At 43.5% G+C, this 18228-nt stretch overlaps 1 protein-coding gene across 1 annotated transcript; it reads right to left on the bottom strand.

Moving 5' to 3' along the window:
* Window positions 1–663: 663 nt before the first annotated feature.
* LOC122755985 (acidic mammalian chitinase-like) lies at window positions 664–17661 on the bottom strand. The gene is made up of 11 exons (XM_044004994.1): window positions 17637–17661; window positions 15109–15138; window positions 11803–12004; window positions 10497–10553; window positions 7183–7348; window positions 5878–6002; window positions 5644–5767; window positions 5033–5218; window positions 2197–2316; window positions 1945–2086; window positions 664–953 (listed from the first exon to the last, which is right to left on the bottom strand). The coding sequence occupies exons 1-11, from the start codon at window positions 17659–17661 to the stop codon at window positions 664–666; spliced, it is 1467 nt and encodes a 488-aa protein (XP_043860929.1).
* Between the last annotated feature and the right edge of the window lie 567 nt (window positions 17662–18228).

The following is an 18228-nucleotide window of genomic DNA, read 5'->3' as shown; positions in this document are numbered from 1 at the left end:
AAATGGGGTTATAAATAGTCAGGTACAACTGAAAAATGACAAAACAAGACTAAACAACAAAAACAACAAGGGGATGATGAGTTTCCTCTCACTGAAGGTCTTTAAGTACTGAATAACTTCTTTTTGGAAGTATAGGGGATTTTCATTGTTGTTGTTCAGGTACAGGTTAGACTAAATAGTTTCTTATATCCCACCTAACTCTACAATGCTGTGAAAAACTGATGTTAGTTAGGTTCTATTTGCGGGTGGGGATAAGGAATCAAGGAACAGGTCTGGACCAATCAGGCTGCTAGAAGTGTTGGCTGTTGATGAGAATTGGCCTCAGACTGGGCTACCTTGCTTTTGCAAGCCCAGGTGTATGGCTTTGGGGTTTCTCCTTTCTCTACCAACAGCAACAGAAAACCAGAGTAGAAGCCAGTGTCCTTTTGGGTACTCAGTATAGGAAGCTGACTGACCAGTTGCTATGGCATGGGCATAAAAAGAAGTTGGCCTTGCTGACTTCCAGTCTCCTTTCCCATCTTAAGAATGTCTTGGTGGAAAGGTGGTTTTGAGACCCAGAGCAAGGGAGGGCTCGGCAAAGAGGAGGAGACCACAGGACATAGATGCTCACTACTTTATTGCACATTTCTGGGGACAACCTGGGTGACCTTGAACTCTGGGAATTCATGGCCAGTTGCAGCAGGAGCAAGAAGCATCAAAGACAAGGCCTGTCTGGCAATGTTCCTGGAAGGTCTTCCCATTCACGCAGTTGTAGAAGGCATTCTTGTTGGTGGGGTCGGGATAAAGGCCACTGGCCCGGGTGGCACAGAACCCACTGCCACTGGAACTGCCCCCAGAGCTGCTACCACTGCCGCTGCTGCCACCACTGCTGCCACTGCTACCGCTGCCACCACTGCCACCTTGACTTGGAGGTTCAGTGATGGGAGCAATGGGCTCAGCAGGGGCCTTGCAACCTGGGAGGGAAGCAAATGAGGTCATTAGTCCTCCCTGCTCATGGTCTGAGATGCCTGAAGTAAGGGGGCTCCCTCTCAGGTCCTGCTCCTGGTTCTTTCCTCCAGGGTTTTACATGTCATTCCCTTCTCTTCACACTCCCATCCTGGCTAGGATGATCTACCTCTGACATATTCTCCAAGGATTTATTCAGTTCCCATCTTTGCATGAACCTTTCCTTGACCATTCTAACCCTCGGTGACTTCTCCCTCCTACAAACTCATAGAATTTATAATCCAAACCACATATTCACCATTTAATCATATACTACTCAAGGCAAAACTGCTTGTGCTGTTATTTAAATGTTAATGTGTGCATGAGATATCTTAACTGCCCTGAAAATTTCCTATAGGCAGGAACTGTAGTTCATGCCTATTGGTATCCACCCGTAGTCCTCTTTTTTTTAGTCCTCAGGGCATAGGCACAAGATTATTTTTTTTGCCTGGAGAGTCAGGGGACTCATGTGATTGGAAATGTACATTCCGAAAAATTCCTTCAAGACTTAGTTGAACCACCAGGCCCAGCATTGTGAGAATCTGTTCTCTCTAGTATCTAGCAGAGTGCTGGATACTTGGTGTTCATATTCCTATTCATTCTTTGAATGAATAGAAATGGATTATTAGTGTTGGATAACATGGGACTGTCCCTGATAAGCTACCCTGATCGGCTTGGCAGTCATTTGTTGACTCAGGGCTTTCCCCTGATTCTCTTGAACAATGACTCAGAAGATCCTAATTTGGCCAGATTCCATAATTTTCAGAGATTCTGTGGCTCTGGGGACTAAGCGCTCCATTTCTCAGGTGGAAAGCAATGAATGACTAAGAGTGTTTGTTTGAATTCTTCCTCTCTTCACTTTCAGATTCCAGGGATTGGAAGAACTCTCCTTCCCAGTGCTATTATTGTCCCATCCAGGGGAGAGGAAGTGGAAAGGGCACATCTGCAGCTCCCACTCACTTGCACTCTCCAGACCCAGGGCATTCTTCAAGGTGTTGATCAGGGGGAATTTTCCCTGGTTGCAGAAAGTTCCAGTGAAGTCATCCAAGTCAATGGCCCAGACCATGGCTCCTCCAAAGTTATTCTTCTTCAGCCACTCAGCCTGTGGGGACAGGGTAGTTGTCGGCTCCAGGCCCAATCTTGGGTTCTCCCAAGGCTTTGGGCTATAAATAGGGATGAACTGATTCAAGGGAGTCCAGAGAATTACTCTACCTTGATTTGGAAGCTCTTGCGGTTGTCATAACCAACCCACTCGTTTCCTTTGTAAGCATAGGGGACGTCCTCAGAAGCCTCCCACACCTGAGTAGCGCCATCCTTCAGGAAGGGGCAGATCTGAGAAAAGAAAATGACAGGGCAAGAGGCTGAGAAAAGTTTTCAGGAAGGCTTTGAGTATAAACTTTAAAAGTTTTTAAAGTTCTTAGAAAAAAAAGATTATTATGAACTTTGCAAACACAAAGGAGCATTTCCATTTATATAAAAGAATGGAAAGGAGTCATTTAGTCAGTCAGCAATCATTGTACTCATTAGGTGCCAGGGTTATCCTAAGGGCTGAGAATAAAAGGAGGGTATAGACTAGTCTTTGCTCTTGAGGAGCTCATCCACTAATGGGGAGATATCAGGCAAATAGCCGCGTACAAACAGAATATATACAAGATAAATTGGAGAGGATCCTGGGGGAAGACACTAAGGTGAAATATTAAGAAAGGCTTCTTGGGGAGGCTAGGTGGCACAGTGGATAGAGCACTGGCCCTGGATTCAGGAGGACCTGAGTTCAAATCTGGCCTCAGACACTTAAAAATTACTAGCTGTGTGACCCTAGGCAAGTCACTTAACCCCAATTGCCTCACCAAAAAAAAAAAAAAAAAAAAAGGAAAGAAAGAAAAGAAAGAAAGGCTTCTTGCAGAAGATAGGACTTTAGCTGAGACTTGAACGAATCCAGGAAAGTCAGCAGGTGGAGATGAGGAGGAAGAAATTCAGTCATGGGGAACAGCCGGTGAATATGCCTGCCACAGGGACATGGAATATCAATAGGGAGATAGGATGTGAGGAACCACAAGGAGACCTGTGTCTCTGGACCAGAGAGAATCTGGAGAGGAGTGGGGTCTAGAAGACTAGAAAGTGGGGAAGGAGAAGGTGATGAAGGGCTTTGGGTTTGGTGTTTGATCCTGGAGGTCATAGGGAGCTCTGGAGTTGACTGAATTGGGGGTAGGGGGTGACATGGTCAGACTTGCATTTCAAGATGATGGATGGATGATGGATGGATTATAATGGTAGATACTCGAGGCAGGGAGACCCATGAGCAGGATAGTGCAATGGTCCAGGTGTGAAGAGATGAGGACCTGTGTTAGGGTTGTGGCACTGTCAGAGGAGAGAAGGGGGCATATAGGAGAGATGTTAGTTATAAAGAGAGAAATGACAGAAGTGGGCATCCAATTGGAGGTGAGAGAAAGTGAGGAGTTGAAGATGCCACCTAGGTTGTAAGCCCGGGTGTCTGGGAAGATGGCACTACTTTCAATGGTAACAGTGAATTTGGGAAGAGTAAAGGTTTTGGGGAAAGGATAGTGAGTGTACTTTTGAACATGTTAAGTTTAAGAGGGCTATGGAACATGTCATTCAGCATATAAAAAAGGCAGCTGTGGTGCAGTGGATAAAGTGTCAGACCTATAGTAAGAAAGACTCATCTTTCTGAGTTCAAATCTGATCCCAAACACTTACTAGCTGTTTGACAACAGGCAAGTCACTTAACCCTGTTTGCCTCAGTTTCCTCATCTACAAAATGAGCTAGAGAAGGAAATGGCAAACCACTCCAGTATCTTTGCCCAAGAAAACCCCAAATGGGGTCAAGAAAAAGCAGGCACAACTGAAATGACTGAACAACAAATACAAAAGGCAGTTAGATATTGAAGACAGAGAGGCAACTAGGTGGCACAGTGGATAGAACACCAGCCGTGGAGTCAGGAGGGCCTGAGTTCAAATCCGGCCTCAGACACTTAACACTTACTAGCTGTGTGACCCTAGGCAAGTCACTTGACCCCAATTGCCTCACTATATATATATATATATATATATATATATATATATATATATTGAAGACAGGAGAGAGATTAGGGCTGGACAAGTAGATTTGAAAATATTCTGCATAGAGATGATAATAGAATTCATGGGAGCCAGGGTGACCATCACGTGAAATAATACAGAAGGATTAGTAAAAGAAGTTTGTGTTTTAAACTGTGAATTAATGTAAATCATTTCAAAGGGAAAACACATAAACTTGTCTGTGAATGTAACATTGGCATTCTAAATCCTGACCATTTTTAGATATTTATTTTCAATAATTAAAAGGATGATGGGAGGTTTAAAGTGAAGGTCTTGTGCTAGATGATCACCATGTCTCTTTCAACTGTGATATTAGATTACTGAATGACTTGGCTGCTTTGGAAGGAAGGGACACCCTTCTCTAGATGTAGGAAAGTACTGTGCCGAATACAGTAACCACTAGCTCTGGGTCTCCAAGTGTGACCTGCCTAAAACCTGAATGAGATCCCTATTTAAATAGGCAAATGCTCACATACTTTTTACCTCTGACCCAAAACACTACTTATTTATTTCAAGGATCCCCAATTTTGCTTATGTGAATATTACCTCTCATGATGTAGATGACAAGCCTTCCATGCCTTAAATGGACAGTTTCTTTTTTAAAAAATTAAAGTATTTTATTATTTTAAATAGTTTCATATACTGCTGTGGCCAAAAGTCACCTCTGCTCACTGGCCAGCTCTCTGCTAAAGGGCCTCTCAGAAATTTTGGACACTGACCCTCAGACAACAGAACATGACTGGGCCCAGACTGAAAGTCTTTTTAGATTAACAGAACCTGTCAAAGTTTGTTCTTTACTGACATAGTTTGGAGAACCCAGTATCACCTTCATGCTACAGCACCAAAACAGACTAGGGCTTTGGTTGCTATCCTTCTCTGAATAATCTCTTTGCAATATAATAAAATTTTTCAGCTCCAAAACTAACTTTTAGACAACTTTCTAGCTAGATACCTCATAGTAAGCCCAGAATCCAGCCTGCCTGGTGTAGGGTCCAGCAGGGCCAGGGCCGGTGGTGGGTGCACCAATGCCATTGTTAGAAGGGTTGCTCAGCATGAAAGTATGTCCATAGGTTGGGAATCCAACAATGAGCTTCTCAGCCGGGGCTCCATGGTCCTTCCAGAAGTTCATGGCATAATCCTGGAAGAGAGGTACATTAGATAGATTTGGGCCCATGCTCGATTAAGCACCTTCTTCCCTCTTTTCTCTTCCCTCTCTCCCTCCCTCTCCAGTATACAAGGGATCTTGTCCTCCTAAGACCAGGTGAGCTTTGAGGATCAAATGAGAAAATATCTGTAAAGCACTTTGCAAACCTTAAAGTAATGTTGACTATCATAATCACCGCCACCACTACCGCCATCTTCATTATTTATCGTCATCATAGCTCAAAGCTATGGCTTTCATGTCTCCATCCTGAGATGCTAGTAAAGTTCCTTACACATAGTAGACACTTAATAAGTGTGTCTGGAATGTAGCTAAAGCTCTCAGTTATATTTGCCACCTTGATGTATTTCGGACCTAGGATTTCAGTTCTCTGTGGTCCTCATGGTGTGCGGGGGACTCACCACGTTGAGGTAGGCATTAGCGCCAGTATCTCTGGGGTTTTTGTACAGGGGACTGTTCTCTCCGGTGTAGCTCTCCCAGGAGCCGTGGAGGTCGTAAGTCATGACATGGAAGAAGTCCAGGTACCTGGGAAGGAGAACAGGATTGAAATGGATCTCTAGCCATTGTTTTCTACCTTCTCTGAGCACTGTGATGGACTGAGGGTTGTCTTCTCCAGCACCTCTAACGGTACTCACTGAGAGAGCTGGGGAATGTCGTAGCCAGACTCGATGTTGGAGATGCCGGCAGCCACAGCAGCAGTGACCAGCAGCCTGGGTTTGTTGATCTGCTTGGCTTCCTGCTCAAAAGCTTCACGCATTTCCTGTGGGTGAGCAGAAGAGAGTGAGTGGACAGCGACTTCTCTGGCTGCTCTCTGGACTCAACCTTTAGTGTACATCACTGTTTCAGTTGAGTTCACAGGATTCTGGCAACTTAGATCTGTTCTTGGTGCCCACCATGATGACTGGTACCTAGTAATTGCTTCATGAATGGTTTTTGCTTGGTTGATTGCAAGGGACCTCAGAGATCGTCAAGCATTTATTAAGCCTCAGCCACCAGGGATAAAAAACAAAAGCAAAAACACCAAAACCAACCAAGCAAACAAAACCCCAAAAGGAATAGTCTTTGACCTCAAGAAGCTTACATTATATAGGTGGTGATCGGAGTTGTGTGTGTGTGTGTGTGTGTGTGCGTGTGTGTGTGTATGTGGTGATGGTGGTGGTAGAACAAATTCACAGTTAAGTAAATATAAAATGCATACCAGATAAATAGAAAATAGAGTGGGGAGTGTGGGAAACACAACTGATGAAATCCCAAAAGGCCTCTTGGAAGTGTTGGTACTTAAGCTGAACCTTTAAGAGACCCAGGGGTTTCAAGATATGGAGAAAAGGAAAGAGTGTTCCAGGCATGAGGCACATCCTGTGCAAGCGCACAGAGATGGAAAATGGAATATCATGGAGAAAAGCAATTTGGCTGGAATGTGGAATGTGAGGAAGAAGTTATGTGTAACCAGCCTGGGGAAAAAATTGGAGCCTGATTGTGGAGGGATTTAAATGCCAAACAGAAGAAGGGGTATTTTTTGCCTACAGGTACTAGGGAAACACTGAAGTTTATTGCAGGGAAGTGACATTGTGAGATCCATGCTCTAGAAATACCAATTTGGCAATTGTTGGATGTTGGTTTGGAAAGGGGAGATACTGGAGGCAAGAAGATCAACTAACAATGTGTTGCCATAAGTCTAGGCAAGAGGTTATAAGAGCCCGAATTAGGATGTTTGCGGTATGAGTTGAGTGCAGGGAAGAGATGCAAGAGATGTTATGGACATGAAATCAGTAATACTTGGAAGTTGGATGGTTGGATAAGGAATTTGTGTTTTGACTACTGGAAAAGTCATCGTCCATTCAGAGTCAAAATCAGTTCAGAAGATTGCTTACATTTTCTGCATTGCCTTACTGGCATTATGCTACATGCTTCTCAGTCACATGCAAATGTGTCCGACTCACCTTGACCAGGACGGTGAAGAGGTTCTTGTCCTGAGGAGGGCTACCACGAGAGCCAGGGTACTCCCAGTCAAAGTCCAGCCCATCAAATTCATACTGGCGCAGGAATTTGATGACCGAGTTAATAAAAGTCTGGCGGTTCTCAGGAGTGGAAACCATGGTAGTGAATCTGAAGGAGATGGAAAGAAGATGAAGTCAGGAAATTCATATGCAGATCACATCTTTTTGTGGACTTCATCCTTCTGAGTGACCTGTAAAGCTCTATTGATAAGACATCTCAGACTGTGCCCATCTCCAGCTCACTCCATCTTGTTTATCTCCCATGACATCACAGTGAACTAGCCATGATCCTCAAGCTGAGAATGTCTAGACAAGGGATGAGCAAACTACTGCTACTCAGGGTCAAATTTGGCCCACTACCTGCTTTTGTATGCCTCCAGACAAGAATGGTTTTTACAACCTAAAAATGTAAAAATCATGCACCTTATGAAAACAGGCAGCAGATAGATGTGGCTTTCAGTCTGTAGATGATTTCCATTGTCACCTTATCTTTGTCCTTCACATCTTTCTTCTTCTCTTTCCCCAAAGTCTCATTGGTTTTTATCTTCTCAACATTTCTAGAAACTAACTCCTTTCTTACTTCCCTTTAGTCACTCTTCTTTTCCAGAGCCTGATTTTCCTCTTGGTTCATTGAACTCCCCTTCTCTCTGGACTCTTCTCCCACAATGGGACCCTTTAATCAATTCTCTTGGGTAAGTCCTTGTGACTGTGTTTTTGGACATGCCTCAGCAAGTCCATATTCTTCCCAATTGCTTCAAAATTCTTAAGGGCACCTCGGCCCTGACCAGTTCACTTGTTTTGGTTTCTCCTAACCCCATACTTATAATCTCTGCTGTATCTGGTTATACCAACACAGTAACCCTTTGTGTATTTCTCCCCCTCCTGCCTCAGATCTTTCTTCCAGGATGTATTTGATGCTAATAACTTCCTCCTGGCCCTAACTCATTACTTTCTACTATCATTTAAACCATTCTTGAGTTCCCCAACTAATTGGGGGTAAAGCAGCAATCCCTTAAATGTGGAGCCTCTGTGACCTCATTATCACCATCTAATCCAATATACTGAACCCATTAGGTAAGCACATCTATACCACATCCTCAGTATTCATGTCGGGGCTATCGTCTTATAACCAGATCCTTAGAATAATAAAATCTGGAATTTGCCAGGTACCTCAGAGGTCATCTAATGTCACCCCTGTCTGAGCAATAATCCTTTCTATAACATTCCCAGCAACTGAATCATTCACCCTTCACTTGAATGCTTCCAAAGACAGGGGACATCACTAGCCCTTGAGGTAATTCATTCTACTGTTGTACAACCCTCATTTTTCCTTAGGGGCAGTCAACATCTACTTCCCTTCCCATTTGAAGATGATTATCATGTCTCTCCCAAGCAGCCTTTTCTTCAGGCTAGACACCCTCACTTTTTTCTTTTTCTTTTTTTTGTGGGGCAATGAGGGTCAAGTGACTTGCCCAGGGTCACACAGGTAGTAAGTGTCAAGTGTCTGAGGCTGGATTTGAACTCAGGACCTCCTGAATCCAGGGCCAGTGCTTTATCCACTGGGCCACCTAGCTGCTCCTGACCCTCACTTTTTTCAACAGATATTTATATAGCACAGTCTAGAAGCCTTTTCCCATCCTGGTTGCCCCATTTTGGTTGAGCTCCCTTTAGTCACTTTTCCTTTCCAGATACTGATCTCCCTCTTGCTTTACTATACTTTCCTCCTCATATCATGTCATGTCATGCCTAGCCCCAAATATGGTACCTAAAACTGAATAGAATACTCCAGATGTGATGTGAACCAGGTAGAATCTCTTTTCTATTTTAATAATTATGGACTGTTGGGGCTAGAAGGGCCCTTAGAGATGATCTCTGAGGGATTCTTTTTTTTTTTGGTGAGGCAATTGGGATTAAGTGACTTGCCCATGGTCACACAGCTAGTAAGTGTTAAGTGTCTGAGGCCGGATTTGAACTCAGGTCCTCCTGAATCCAGGGCCGGTGCTTTATTCACTGCGCCATCTAGCTGCCCCTGAGGGATTCTTAACTTGGAGGGGAGGGGGGTCCATGAACTTGGTTTTTAAAAATATTTTGGAAATTGTATTTCAGTATAATTGGAATCCTTTATAATCCTATGTACTTTATTTCATGCATTTAAATCATTCTTTTTTTGTTTGTTTGTTTTTTGTTTTTAGTGAGGCAATTGGGGTTAAGTGATTTGCCCAGGGTCACACAGCTAGTAAGTTTTAAGTGTCTGAGGCCGGATTTGAACTCAGGTACTCCTGACTCCAGGGCTGGTGCTCTATCCACTGCGCCATTTAGCTGCCCCTAAATCATTCTTTTGAGAAGGGGTCCATAGGCTTCCCCAGATTACTTGGCACAAAAAGGATGAAGAATCCTTGATCTGGGCCAGACCTCTCATTTTACAGCAGAGGAATCCAAGGCACAGAAAGGTCGAGAGATTTTTAGGAGGTCACACAGCTAAGATTATTTCACACTCTCCCATCTTTGGATCTTTGAATGAACCTAAGGTAGAACCCTCCATATGTTGAATTCTGGTCTAGAGAAAAAATTCTAGCAATATTACTTTAAAGAAAAAAAAAAAGACTGGGTCTCTATATCTCATCCTGGCTAGAAGAAGGGGGCTCCTCCTGGGCCCCATCTCGAAGGAACTTTGATCCGCTCCATTTCCCACCTGGGCAGTATTGTCCCTACTTAGCCAACCTAGTGGGCCTCCATGCCAAGGGGAGCTTGCCCTATGGATGTCAGACTGACCCCTGATCGGCTTAGCAAGCTGCAGTTCAGGATTCTCCAGCAGAAGAGAGCCACCAGCCTCAGCCTCCCAAGAACTTCGACTGCCATGACTCCTAGCCATAATTATTATTATTTTTTTTTTTTGGTGAGGCAATTGGGGTTAAGTGACTTGCCCAGGGTCACACAGCTAGTAAGTGTTAAGTGTCTGAGGTAGGATTTGAACTCAGGTCTTCCTGAATCCAGGGCCAGTGCTCTATCCACTGCGCCACCTAGCTGCCCCTGAGCCATAATTATTTTATATCCATATCTATTTTATCTTGGCTTTTGTACTTCAGTCCCTGTGCCAGTCTGATGCTGTAAGATTGTTTAAGGCAAGGGAGAATTTTGACTCTGTGTGGCTCCTTACAAAGAGGCTCTTAAAACAAACAACAAACAAACAAACAAACCAAAGAGGCTCTTAAACCCTTCCAAGTCAATTATGATTCTAATCATAAGGAAAGACTTACGGGGCAGTTCCAAAGTTCCAGCCTCCAATAGCTAGGAGAGTCTTCAGCTCACTGTTCCTAGAGAGAGAATAAAAAGGGCATGTTAGAACCGACATGTAATAACTTCTCATAGAGAGATTGGCTGGGTAGCTCAATAGGAAGGGCTTTGGAACAGAGCTGATGAGGAGCCCAAGAAGTTTTGTTAGGTTGTTTTCCATGTCCCTTGTGGAGTTAATGGGGTCAGTGTCCCCTGGCCTTTGGGGACTAAAACTGCAGTGTTAGTTTTTGTAAACAAAAGGCACTGTCAGCATCTTTTGGATATCTGTCGTTGACCCAATTTACAAATTTAGCTGTCTTATTAGAAGAGGGTGTGGCTTGTTCCATCCGAGGAAATGGCAAATCTTGGCGTGGAAGGGGACTGTATGGCTCTTTAGTTGGACCACCTCCCAGTGGAACAATCGGCCTCTCAGGTTCTGAGATTTCCACCTTCATCTGAATAAGTTGGAATGGTGAGGCACACCCAGCAAAAATCATTTCCTTGTGGCATCTGTAGGTTGAAAACACCCTTGAGATCAACTATTCCAACCACTGGAGGCCCTGGGTGGCACCATAGTGCATCAAGCACTGGGTCTGGAGTCAGAACACTTCCTAGCTGGGTGACCCTGGGCAAGTCACAATCCTATGATGTGGGTAGCATAAGCATTATTGTCTCCATTTTGCAAATGAAGGAACTGAGATGCAGAGTAGTTCAGTGACTTGCCCAGCGTCACACACAACTATTAAATGCTAGAGACAGGACCCTTGGTCTCTTGCCTCTCGGTACAATCCTCTTTCTGCTCCACCAGGCTTACTGTAGGCATGCCTGCAAAGAAGACATTGGTGCTTAGGAAATATCTGGTGCCCTCTGAGAGATACTCTTACTGACCTGTTGGTGTGGGGGGCTCTTTGATGTTCTAAACAGAAAGAAAACTCCTCAAGAAGAACTTACTCTCCATGTCAGCCTCAGAACTAACAAGGCTATGTCGAAAATCCATGCGGCATGCCTACCTCTTGTCCTAAATACTCAATAAGTTGGGTTTATGTTTAGTTTGGAAATAGTGTCTTAGAATCCTGGTTGAGCTCCTGCATGTGATTATAAGTTCCTTGAGGGCAGGGACTGTCTTTTGCCTCTTTTTGTATCCCCTACACTTAGCACAGTGCTTGGCACATAACAGGTGCTTAATAAATGTTTCTTGATTGATTATTGACTGATTGATTGACCTTTATTTGCATTAGTCTAGGGGATTCTAGTCCATTGTCAACACATTAACCTTTCCCCCTTCCTTACTTGTTTTTCAAGCCATTGAAGGATTTGTAGAGGGTCACATCATTCCATTCGATTGTGGTGATCTCATTGTTGCTCATCCCAGCAAAAGCATAGATCAAGTGAGTACAGAGGCAGGGGTCAATGTTCTCTGGCTTGAAGCGTCCCAGGCCTGGCCTGTACTGGGCCCAGTTGGTGAAGTAACATGTCAGATGGTAGGCAGAGCCTGTTGGCAGCAAGGAGCAAATGTCACGGGGAGTGACAGCAGCAGAGCCTGCTCATTCATTCATTCATTCATTCATTCATTCAACAAGTATTTTTTAAGTAGCTAGTATGTGCCAGATACAATGCAATGACAACAATGAAACAGTCCCTGCCTTCAAGAAGCTGACATTTTACTGGGGGAAACGGCATACAAACAGATAAGTAAAAATGTGTAAGTTTGTATTTTCTCTTTTTTCTATTATATGTAGTTTCTCTTTTTATACATTAAATATAATGTGGTAGGACCAATACAATACTGTTTGTGTTACTCTCTGTAACTCCCCACTGTCTCTGTGGTTTCTGTGTTAAAAAAAAAATTGACATTCTTTTCTTTTTATCATTTTTTTTTGTTTTGTTTTTGGCAGGGCAATGAGGGTTAAGTGACTTGCCCAGGGTCACACAGGTAGTAAGTGTCAAGTGTCTGAGGCTGGATTTGAACTCAGGTCCTCCTGAATCCAAGACTGGTTCTTTATTCCCTGAGCCACCTAGCTGCCTCCTATGATTATTTTTTAAAAAAAATAAACATTTTTATTTAAAGTTTTGAGTTCCAAATTCTATCCTTCCTTCCCTCTTTCACTTTCCCCCTCCCTGAGGTGGTAAGCAATCAGATATATATATATATATATATATATATATATATATATATATATATTATACTTGTGTAATTATGTAAAATATTACCAAATTAGTCATTTTGCATAAGGAAACTTGAATAAAAGAAAGTGAAAATAGCCATGCTTCAGTATGTGTTCAATCAATATCAGTTCTTTCTTTGGAGGTGGATAGTATGTTTGACATGAAGTAATTACAGAAGATAAAATAGGGTAGTGATAAATGGAAATGCAGAAGTTAAGGGAAGGATCAGGATAGGTCTCCTATAAGACGTAGCACTTAAGTTGAGCTTTGCAAAATAATAAAAATAACTAGCATTTATAGAGCACTTTAAATATGTGACACATTTTTTACATGCATCATCTCATCTGATCCTCACAACAGCCCTGGACAATAGGTACTATTATTATCCCCAATGACAGATGAGCAAACTGAGGCTGAGAATTTAAGTGACTTGCCCATGGTCATAAAGTTAGTGTTTCAGGCAGGAGTTGAATTCAGATTTTCATGACCCAAAGCCCTATGTTTCATATGCCCTGCCATCTAGGTGCTTAAGGATTTATTTCTTTCTTTTGGGGGAGGCAATTAGGTTAAGTGACTTGCCCAGGGTCACACAGCTATTAAGTGCCTGAGGCTGGATTTGAACTCAGGTACTCCTGACTCTAGGGCTGGTGCTCTATCCACTGTAGCCTTTCCTGCTTAAGCATTTCATTTTTTTTTTTTTTGGTGGGACAATTGGGGTTAAGTGACTTGCCCAGGGTCACGCAGCTAGTAAGTGTCAAGTTTCTGAGGCTAGATTTGAACTCAGGACCTCCTGAATCCAGGGCCAGTGCTCTATCCACTGTGCCACCTAGCTGCCCCCTGCTTAAGCATTTCAACAGTTGGCAATGAGGGAGAGCATTCTGAGCATGAGGTACAGCCTGTACTAAGACAGGACAAGAGACAGGAGATGCAATGCCACATGTGGAACAGCCAATTTGCTTGGAGCATAATGTGTGCACAGGGGAATAACATGTAACAGTCCTAGGAAGGTAGTCTGGACTTGTTCTCCCAGTAGATCCACCACAAATTTCCAGGAAGGTTTTGGTCAAGTCTGTCTCTTTGTATTTAATCTTTGGGGGTGGGACTCCTAAGGTCAATAGTCTTACAGATGAGCTCAAAGGTCGTTACCTGCCTACTTTGCAGCCAGCTAAATAAATGTCCCTTAGCCCGCTTCACACCTGTTGGGTTCACCTTCCTCTCTTAGCTTACCCCAGGCACCTTGCTCTGATGCTTTAACTGTCCAGACTGAGCTTTTAATGAAAAACTCCATCAAAACAAAAGAAAGGGAGGAAAAATCACTGGCATCAGAATCAAAGCCCCCGGACTCAAATCCCTCCTCAGACATTTACTAGCTGTGTGACCTTAGGCAGCATACTTAACCTCCCTCAACCTCAGTTTTCTTATCTGTAAGATGGCGATGCCATTACTTTCACTACATATTGTGAAGAAAGCATTTTTGTCAACAATGAATGAGAGCCATTATAATGCTGATTCAACACTTCAAAGAGCTATAATTTCACCGGTATGAATACTCCCTACACAGATGTAGATCACAATCAGTCTATGATTTAGTAGGTGACTTTTGAGAGATTTTTATGACCAAAAAAGGTATCAAGCTTTGGCCAACCTGGATAATGAACCTTCCTGAACTTAATTAAGACATTAAGGGGTCTTGGGATGATCCCCACACCAGGATATCCTGAGGAACCATAAAAGGAAGACTGTAGTAGAAGGGATAGTGAACAGAAGAAAATGCTCATATAAATGACAGAATAAACAGCATTATCTTTCAGGAGTGTAGAGGTTCTAGACCAGAGGCCTCTATATAAATTAGAATCTCTTGGACTTTTCAGTCTGAGATCAGGGACAAGATTTGGGCTCATATTGTCCTCTTTTGGAAAAAGCTGAGAGAACAAGGCTCCCTAGGTATACAGTAATGCTCAATGGTAATGCAGGTAATAGCTTTGGATGATTTGACAGAGAGTGTCTGTTGGGGGGAGAATCCCCAAAGTCATTTCCATCTGACCTTAGCATTTGAATAGTAGAGTGACTGCTGGGAGTAGGTCCAGCTATTAAAACGAGGTGGCCTTCTCTGAGCTCATGCTATAGAATGGGCAGAGAAATGATGTGCACTCAGATGGTTGAGAGAATGAAGAGGATTATGAGGACATTGGAAGGGGCAGCTAGGTGGTGTGGTGGATAGACACTGGCCCTGGATTCAGGAGGACCTGAGTTCAAATTCAGCTTCAGACCCTTGACACTTACTAGCTGTGTGACCCTAGGCAAGTCACTTAAACCCAACTGCCTCACCAAAAAAATAAAAAGAAAGACAGAAAGAATGAATGAGGACATTGGAAAAGGATGTGAGTGAAGGGGGCGTGGGGAGCAGTAAAGCAGGAGCCTATGACTTACCCAGTTGGGCAAGCAGCACCAGGGCCAGACCTAGAGGAAGAAAAAACAAACATCAGTTAACAAACATTTATTAAGCATCTACCAAGCACTTTACTAGATGTTAATGGAAGCTGGGTGCATAAAGCACAGAGCCTGAAGTCAGGAAGACCTGAGTTCAAATTCTGCCTCAGGCATATATGAGCTCTGTGACTCTGGGCAAGTATCAACTTCTCCTTCAGCCTCAGTTTGCTCATCTGTAAAATGGGAAGAATAGCACCCATCTACCAGGGTTGTTGTGAGGATCAAAGGAGATAACATAGGGAAAGAGCATGACAAGTATTATTTTCTGAGACAGCTTTGGGGAAGCTCTGATTATGAAGAAATCTTTGCTCAAAATGAGCCAAAATCTACCTCTCTGAGTTTTCTGCCCATGACCCCTGGTTCTGTCCCCTGGAGCCAACTTGAATAAGGTTAGTCCCTCTTACAGGAAACATTTGCATAATTGAAGACCTCCCTCACTTGTGTCTCCTTCCTTGGGCAGAGTATAGCAGGGACATCCTGTAGAAGCATCTGGATTCTAGGGCTCACTTAGTGAAGCTTCAGATCCCTCCTTCCCATGTCAGAGACAGACTCTGTAGGAGCTCAGATTGGGGTGGGGATGGGGAGGGGGGTGCAGAAGCTTGCTGTCCAGGGTTCCCAGACCACACAGAGTCTCTGTGTGAAGAATCATCCCTTCCCTCTACCCATCATCCACCTTGGGCTGGGACCAATCATTCAGCTGATTCCCATCGGGTCCAATTTGTCCGAGGAGAAGAAGCTGAATGGAGTCTTTCAAGTGACTGCTGGAACAGTGCAGATGCCATGGTGCGTGTAACCAAAGGAGTCCGAATAGAATGTCAAAGAGAAGTCAGACTGAAAAAAGTGCAGTGTGTGTGTGTGTGTGTGTGTGTACACAGGTGACTTGTCCTCTCTGTCTGGCTTTCACTTCCACAAAGGATGATGCGGAGCTGAGCAAGGGAACCCTCTTTCCTCCACAGGCTGACTGCATTGATTTCTAAATCCTGTACACATACCTACCTGTTATTTGGAATAATTTCAAGTCATAATTTTGTGAAAATGCTATCTAGGGATCTCTGGTTCTCAAAGTGTGAGTCATGAGGGTCCATGAACATTCTACAGTCTAGCCCAGAATCCATGGATGCTTTCAATAAATATTGGTTGAAAACAATGAAAATTTATAAACTCTTTTGTTATTATTTACAATATGATGACTTATTTGTTAATATTATTGAACTTTCTATATTCCCTGAAGACCCTGCCCTACTCAAATGACAAGACTTTTGAGATGAGGATGTTGAAGACATTACATTGGAACCTGACCCCACATTGGAATCTGAGTCTTTCTGAGGCCGGGGAGACTGCCCTTCCAGGAGTATGGCTTCCCAGAAAACCCAAGTTACTTCCTTAAAGAGCAATCCATCACAGAGATACCCTATGGAACAACATTTGTTCCTTGAAAAACCCCTAGTTGGTTGGTTTCTTTTCTTTTTTTTTTTTAAGTGAGGCAATTGGGGTTAAATGACTTGCCCAAGGTCAAACAGCTAGTAAGTGTTAAGTGTCTGAGGCCGGATTTGAACTCTGGTCCTCCTGACTCCAGGGCCAGTGCTCTTATCCACTGTGCTACCTAGCTGCCCCCAGTTGGCTTTTTTTCAAAGTCAATACACTGGGGGCAGCTAGGTGGCGCAGTGGATAAAGCATCGGCCTTGGATTCAGGAGGACCTGAGTTCAAATCCAGCCTCAGACACATGATACTTACTAGCTGTGTGACCCTGGGCAAGTCACTTAACCCCAATTGCCTCACCAAAAAACAAACAAAACACACACACACACACACACACACACACACACACACACAAACTACCCCAAAAAGGTCAATACACTGCTTGATTTAGTATCCTTCTCCACCCAGGTCCATGGCCTTACTGGCAGTGATGGGTCAGGAGAATACTTAGAGGATCTAGTCTATAACCATGCCAACCTATCAGTGATAAGCAGGAGCAGAGAACTCCCATAGTTTAGGGAAGAGAGATTGAATGTGACAAAGAGTTGGTTTCCCAACACTTCCTGTATCTTGGGACAAAGAAGCTACAGACAGGAGCAGAGTATCAAGGAAGTTAATATTGTTGGACTCCCCTTCCCTCACACCTTGGATAGGGGAGCTATGGTGTTTCCTTGATTCCTTCAGGCTGTTTTTCCTGAATACAACAACCCCATGGGTGTCAGCCCCAACTATAAGGTAGGAAGTAAGTTAAAGGGCTTAGTTAATTGGAAAGTCAGAACAGGAGAGGGGCAGCTAGGTGGCACAGTGGATAGAGCACCGGCCCTGGAGTCAGGAGTACCTGAGTTCAAATCTGGCCTCAGACACTTAACACTTACTAGCTGTGTGACCCTGGGCAAGTCACTTAACCCCAAGTGCCTCACTAAAATTAAAAAAAAAAGAAGAAGAAGAGCAGGAGACATAAAGTATAAAGTTCTGGATGGTCACTTACCAGTGAGGAGAGTGAGCTTGGCCATCTTTGCCTCAGTGGTGAATGAATGCTGACTTCACCCGCCTTTTATACACCATCCTTCCTCCCCAGTGACCTTCTAGCTTTTTATTTTGTCACTCCTGGCTCCAAGGTAAATGTTGATATTTGTGACTATTACAATGCTCAGCTCTGTTTAAGAATCCATTATTGATAAGGAAACACCACATCACAGTTTTTGATTTTCAAGAAGAAAAGGCTGCGTTCAAAGAGAGATGACAACACCGATAAGTGATATTATTATGCAACAGTTTATATAATTCCACAATGTGTGGTAATGAGGGGGTTATCTACATCTGTGTTTGGGCAGTTTTATAACTAATTGGACCTTGTCCCTCTTGTTCATCCTTTGGTATATTCAAAAGCATTGGTCCAATGGGCCTTTGCTGGGATTGTTCGTTCTGGACAGAAATGAAATTCCAAAGGATTGGGATAACTGCCGGGTAATCATAGCCTCATTTTCTAAAGAATCATAAAACCTTAGAAAAATCACCAGTGGGTTGCTATCTTGACTGATGGGTGGAGTACCCATCATGGATCCATTAAAGTACTGAGA

This window comes from Dromiciops gliroides, chromosome 4 (genome assembly GCF_019393635.1).
Source record: "Dromiciops gliroides isolate mDroGli1 chromosome 4, mDroGli1.pri, whole genome shotgun sequence".
NCBI lineage: Eukaryota > Metazoa > Chordata > Mammalia > Microbiotheria > Microbiotheriidae > Dromiciops > Dromiciops gliroides.
Note: the sequence above shows the minus strand (reverse complement) of the source record. Positions and strands in the feature narration are given on the sequence as shown.

Excerpts from the sequence above, each read along its gene's own strand:
- LOC122755985 (XM_044004994.1), bottom strand. The coding sequence starts at position 17,661 with ATGGCCAAGCTCACTCTCCTCACTG. Across the intron at positions 12,005-15,108 it reads GGTGCTGCTTGCCCAACTGG|GCTCTGCCTACCATCTGACA; the intron begins GTAAGTCATAGG and ends TGCTGCCAACAG. Across the intron at positions 954-1,944 it reads CCTGGGTCTGGAGAGTGCAA|GTTGCAAGGCCCCTGCTGAG; the intron begins GTGAGTGGGAGC and ends CTTCCCTCCCAG.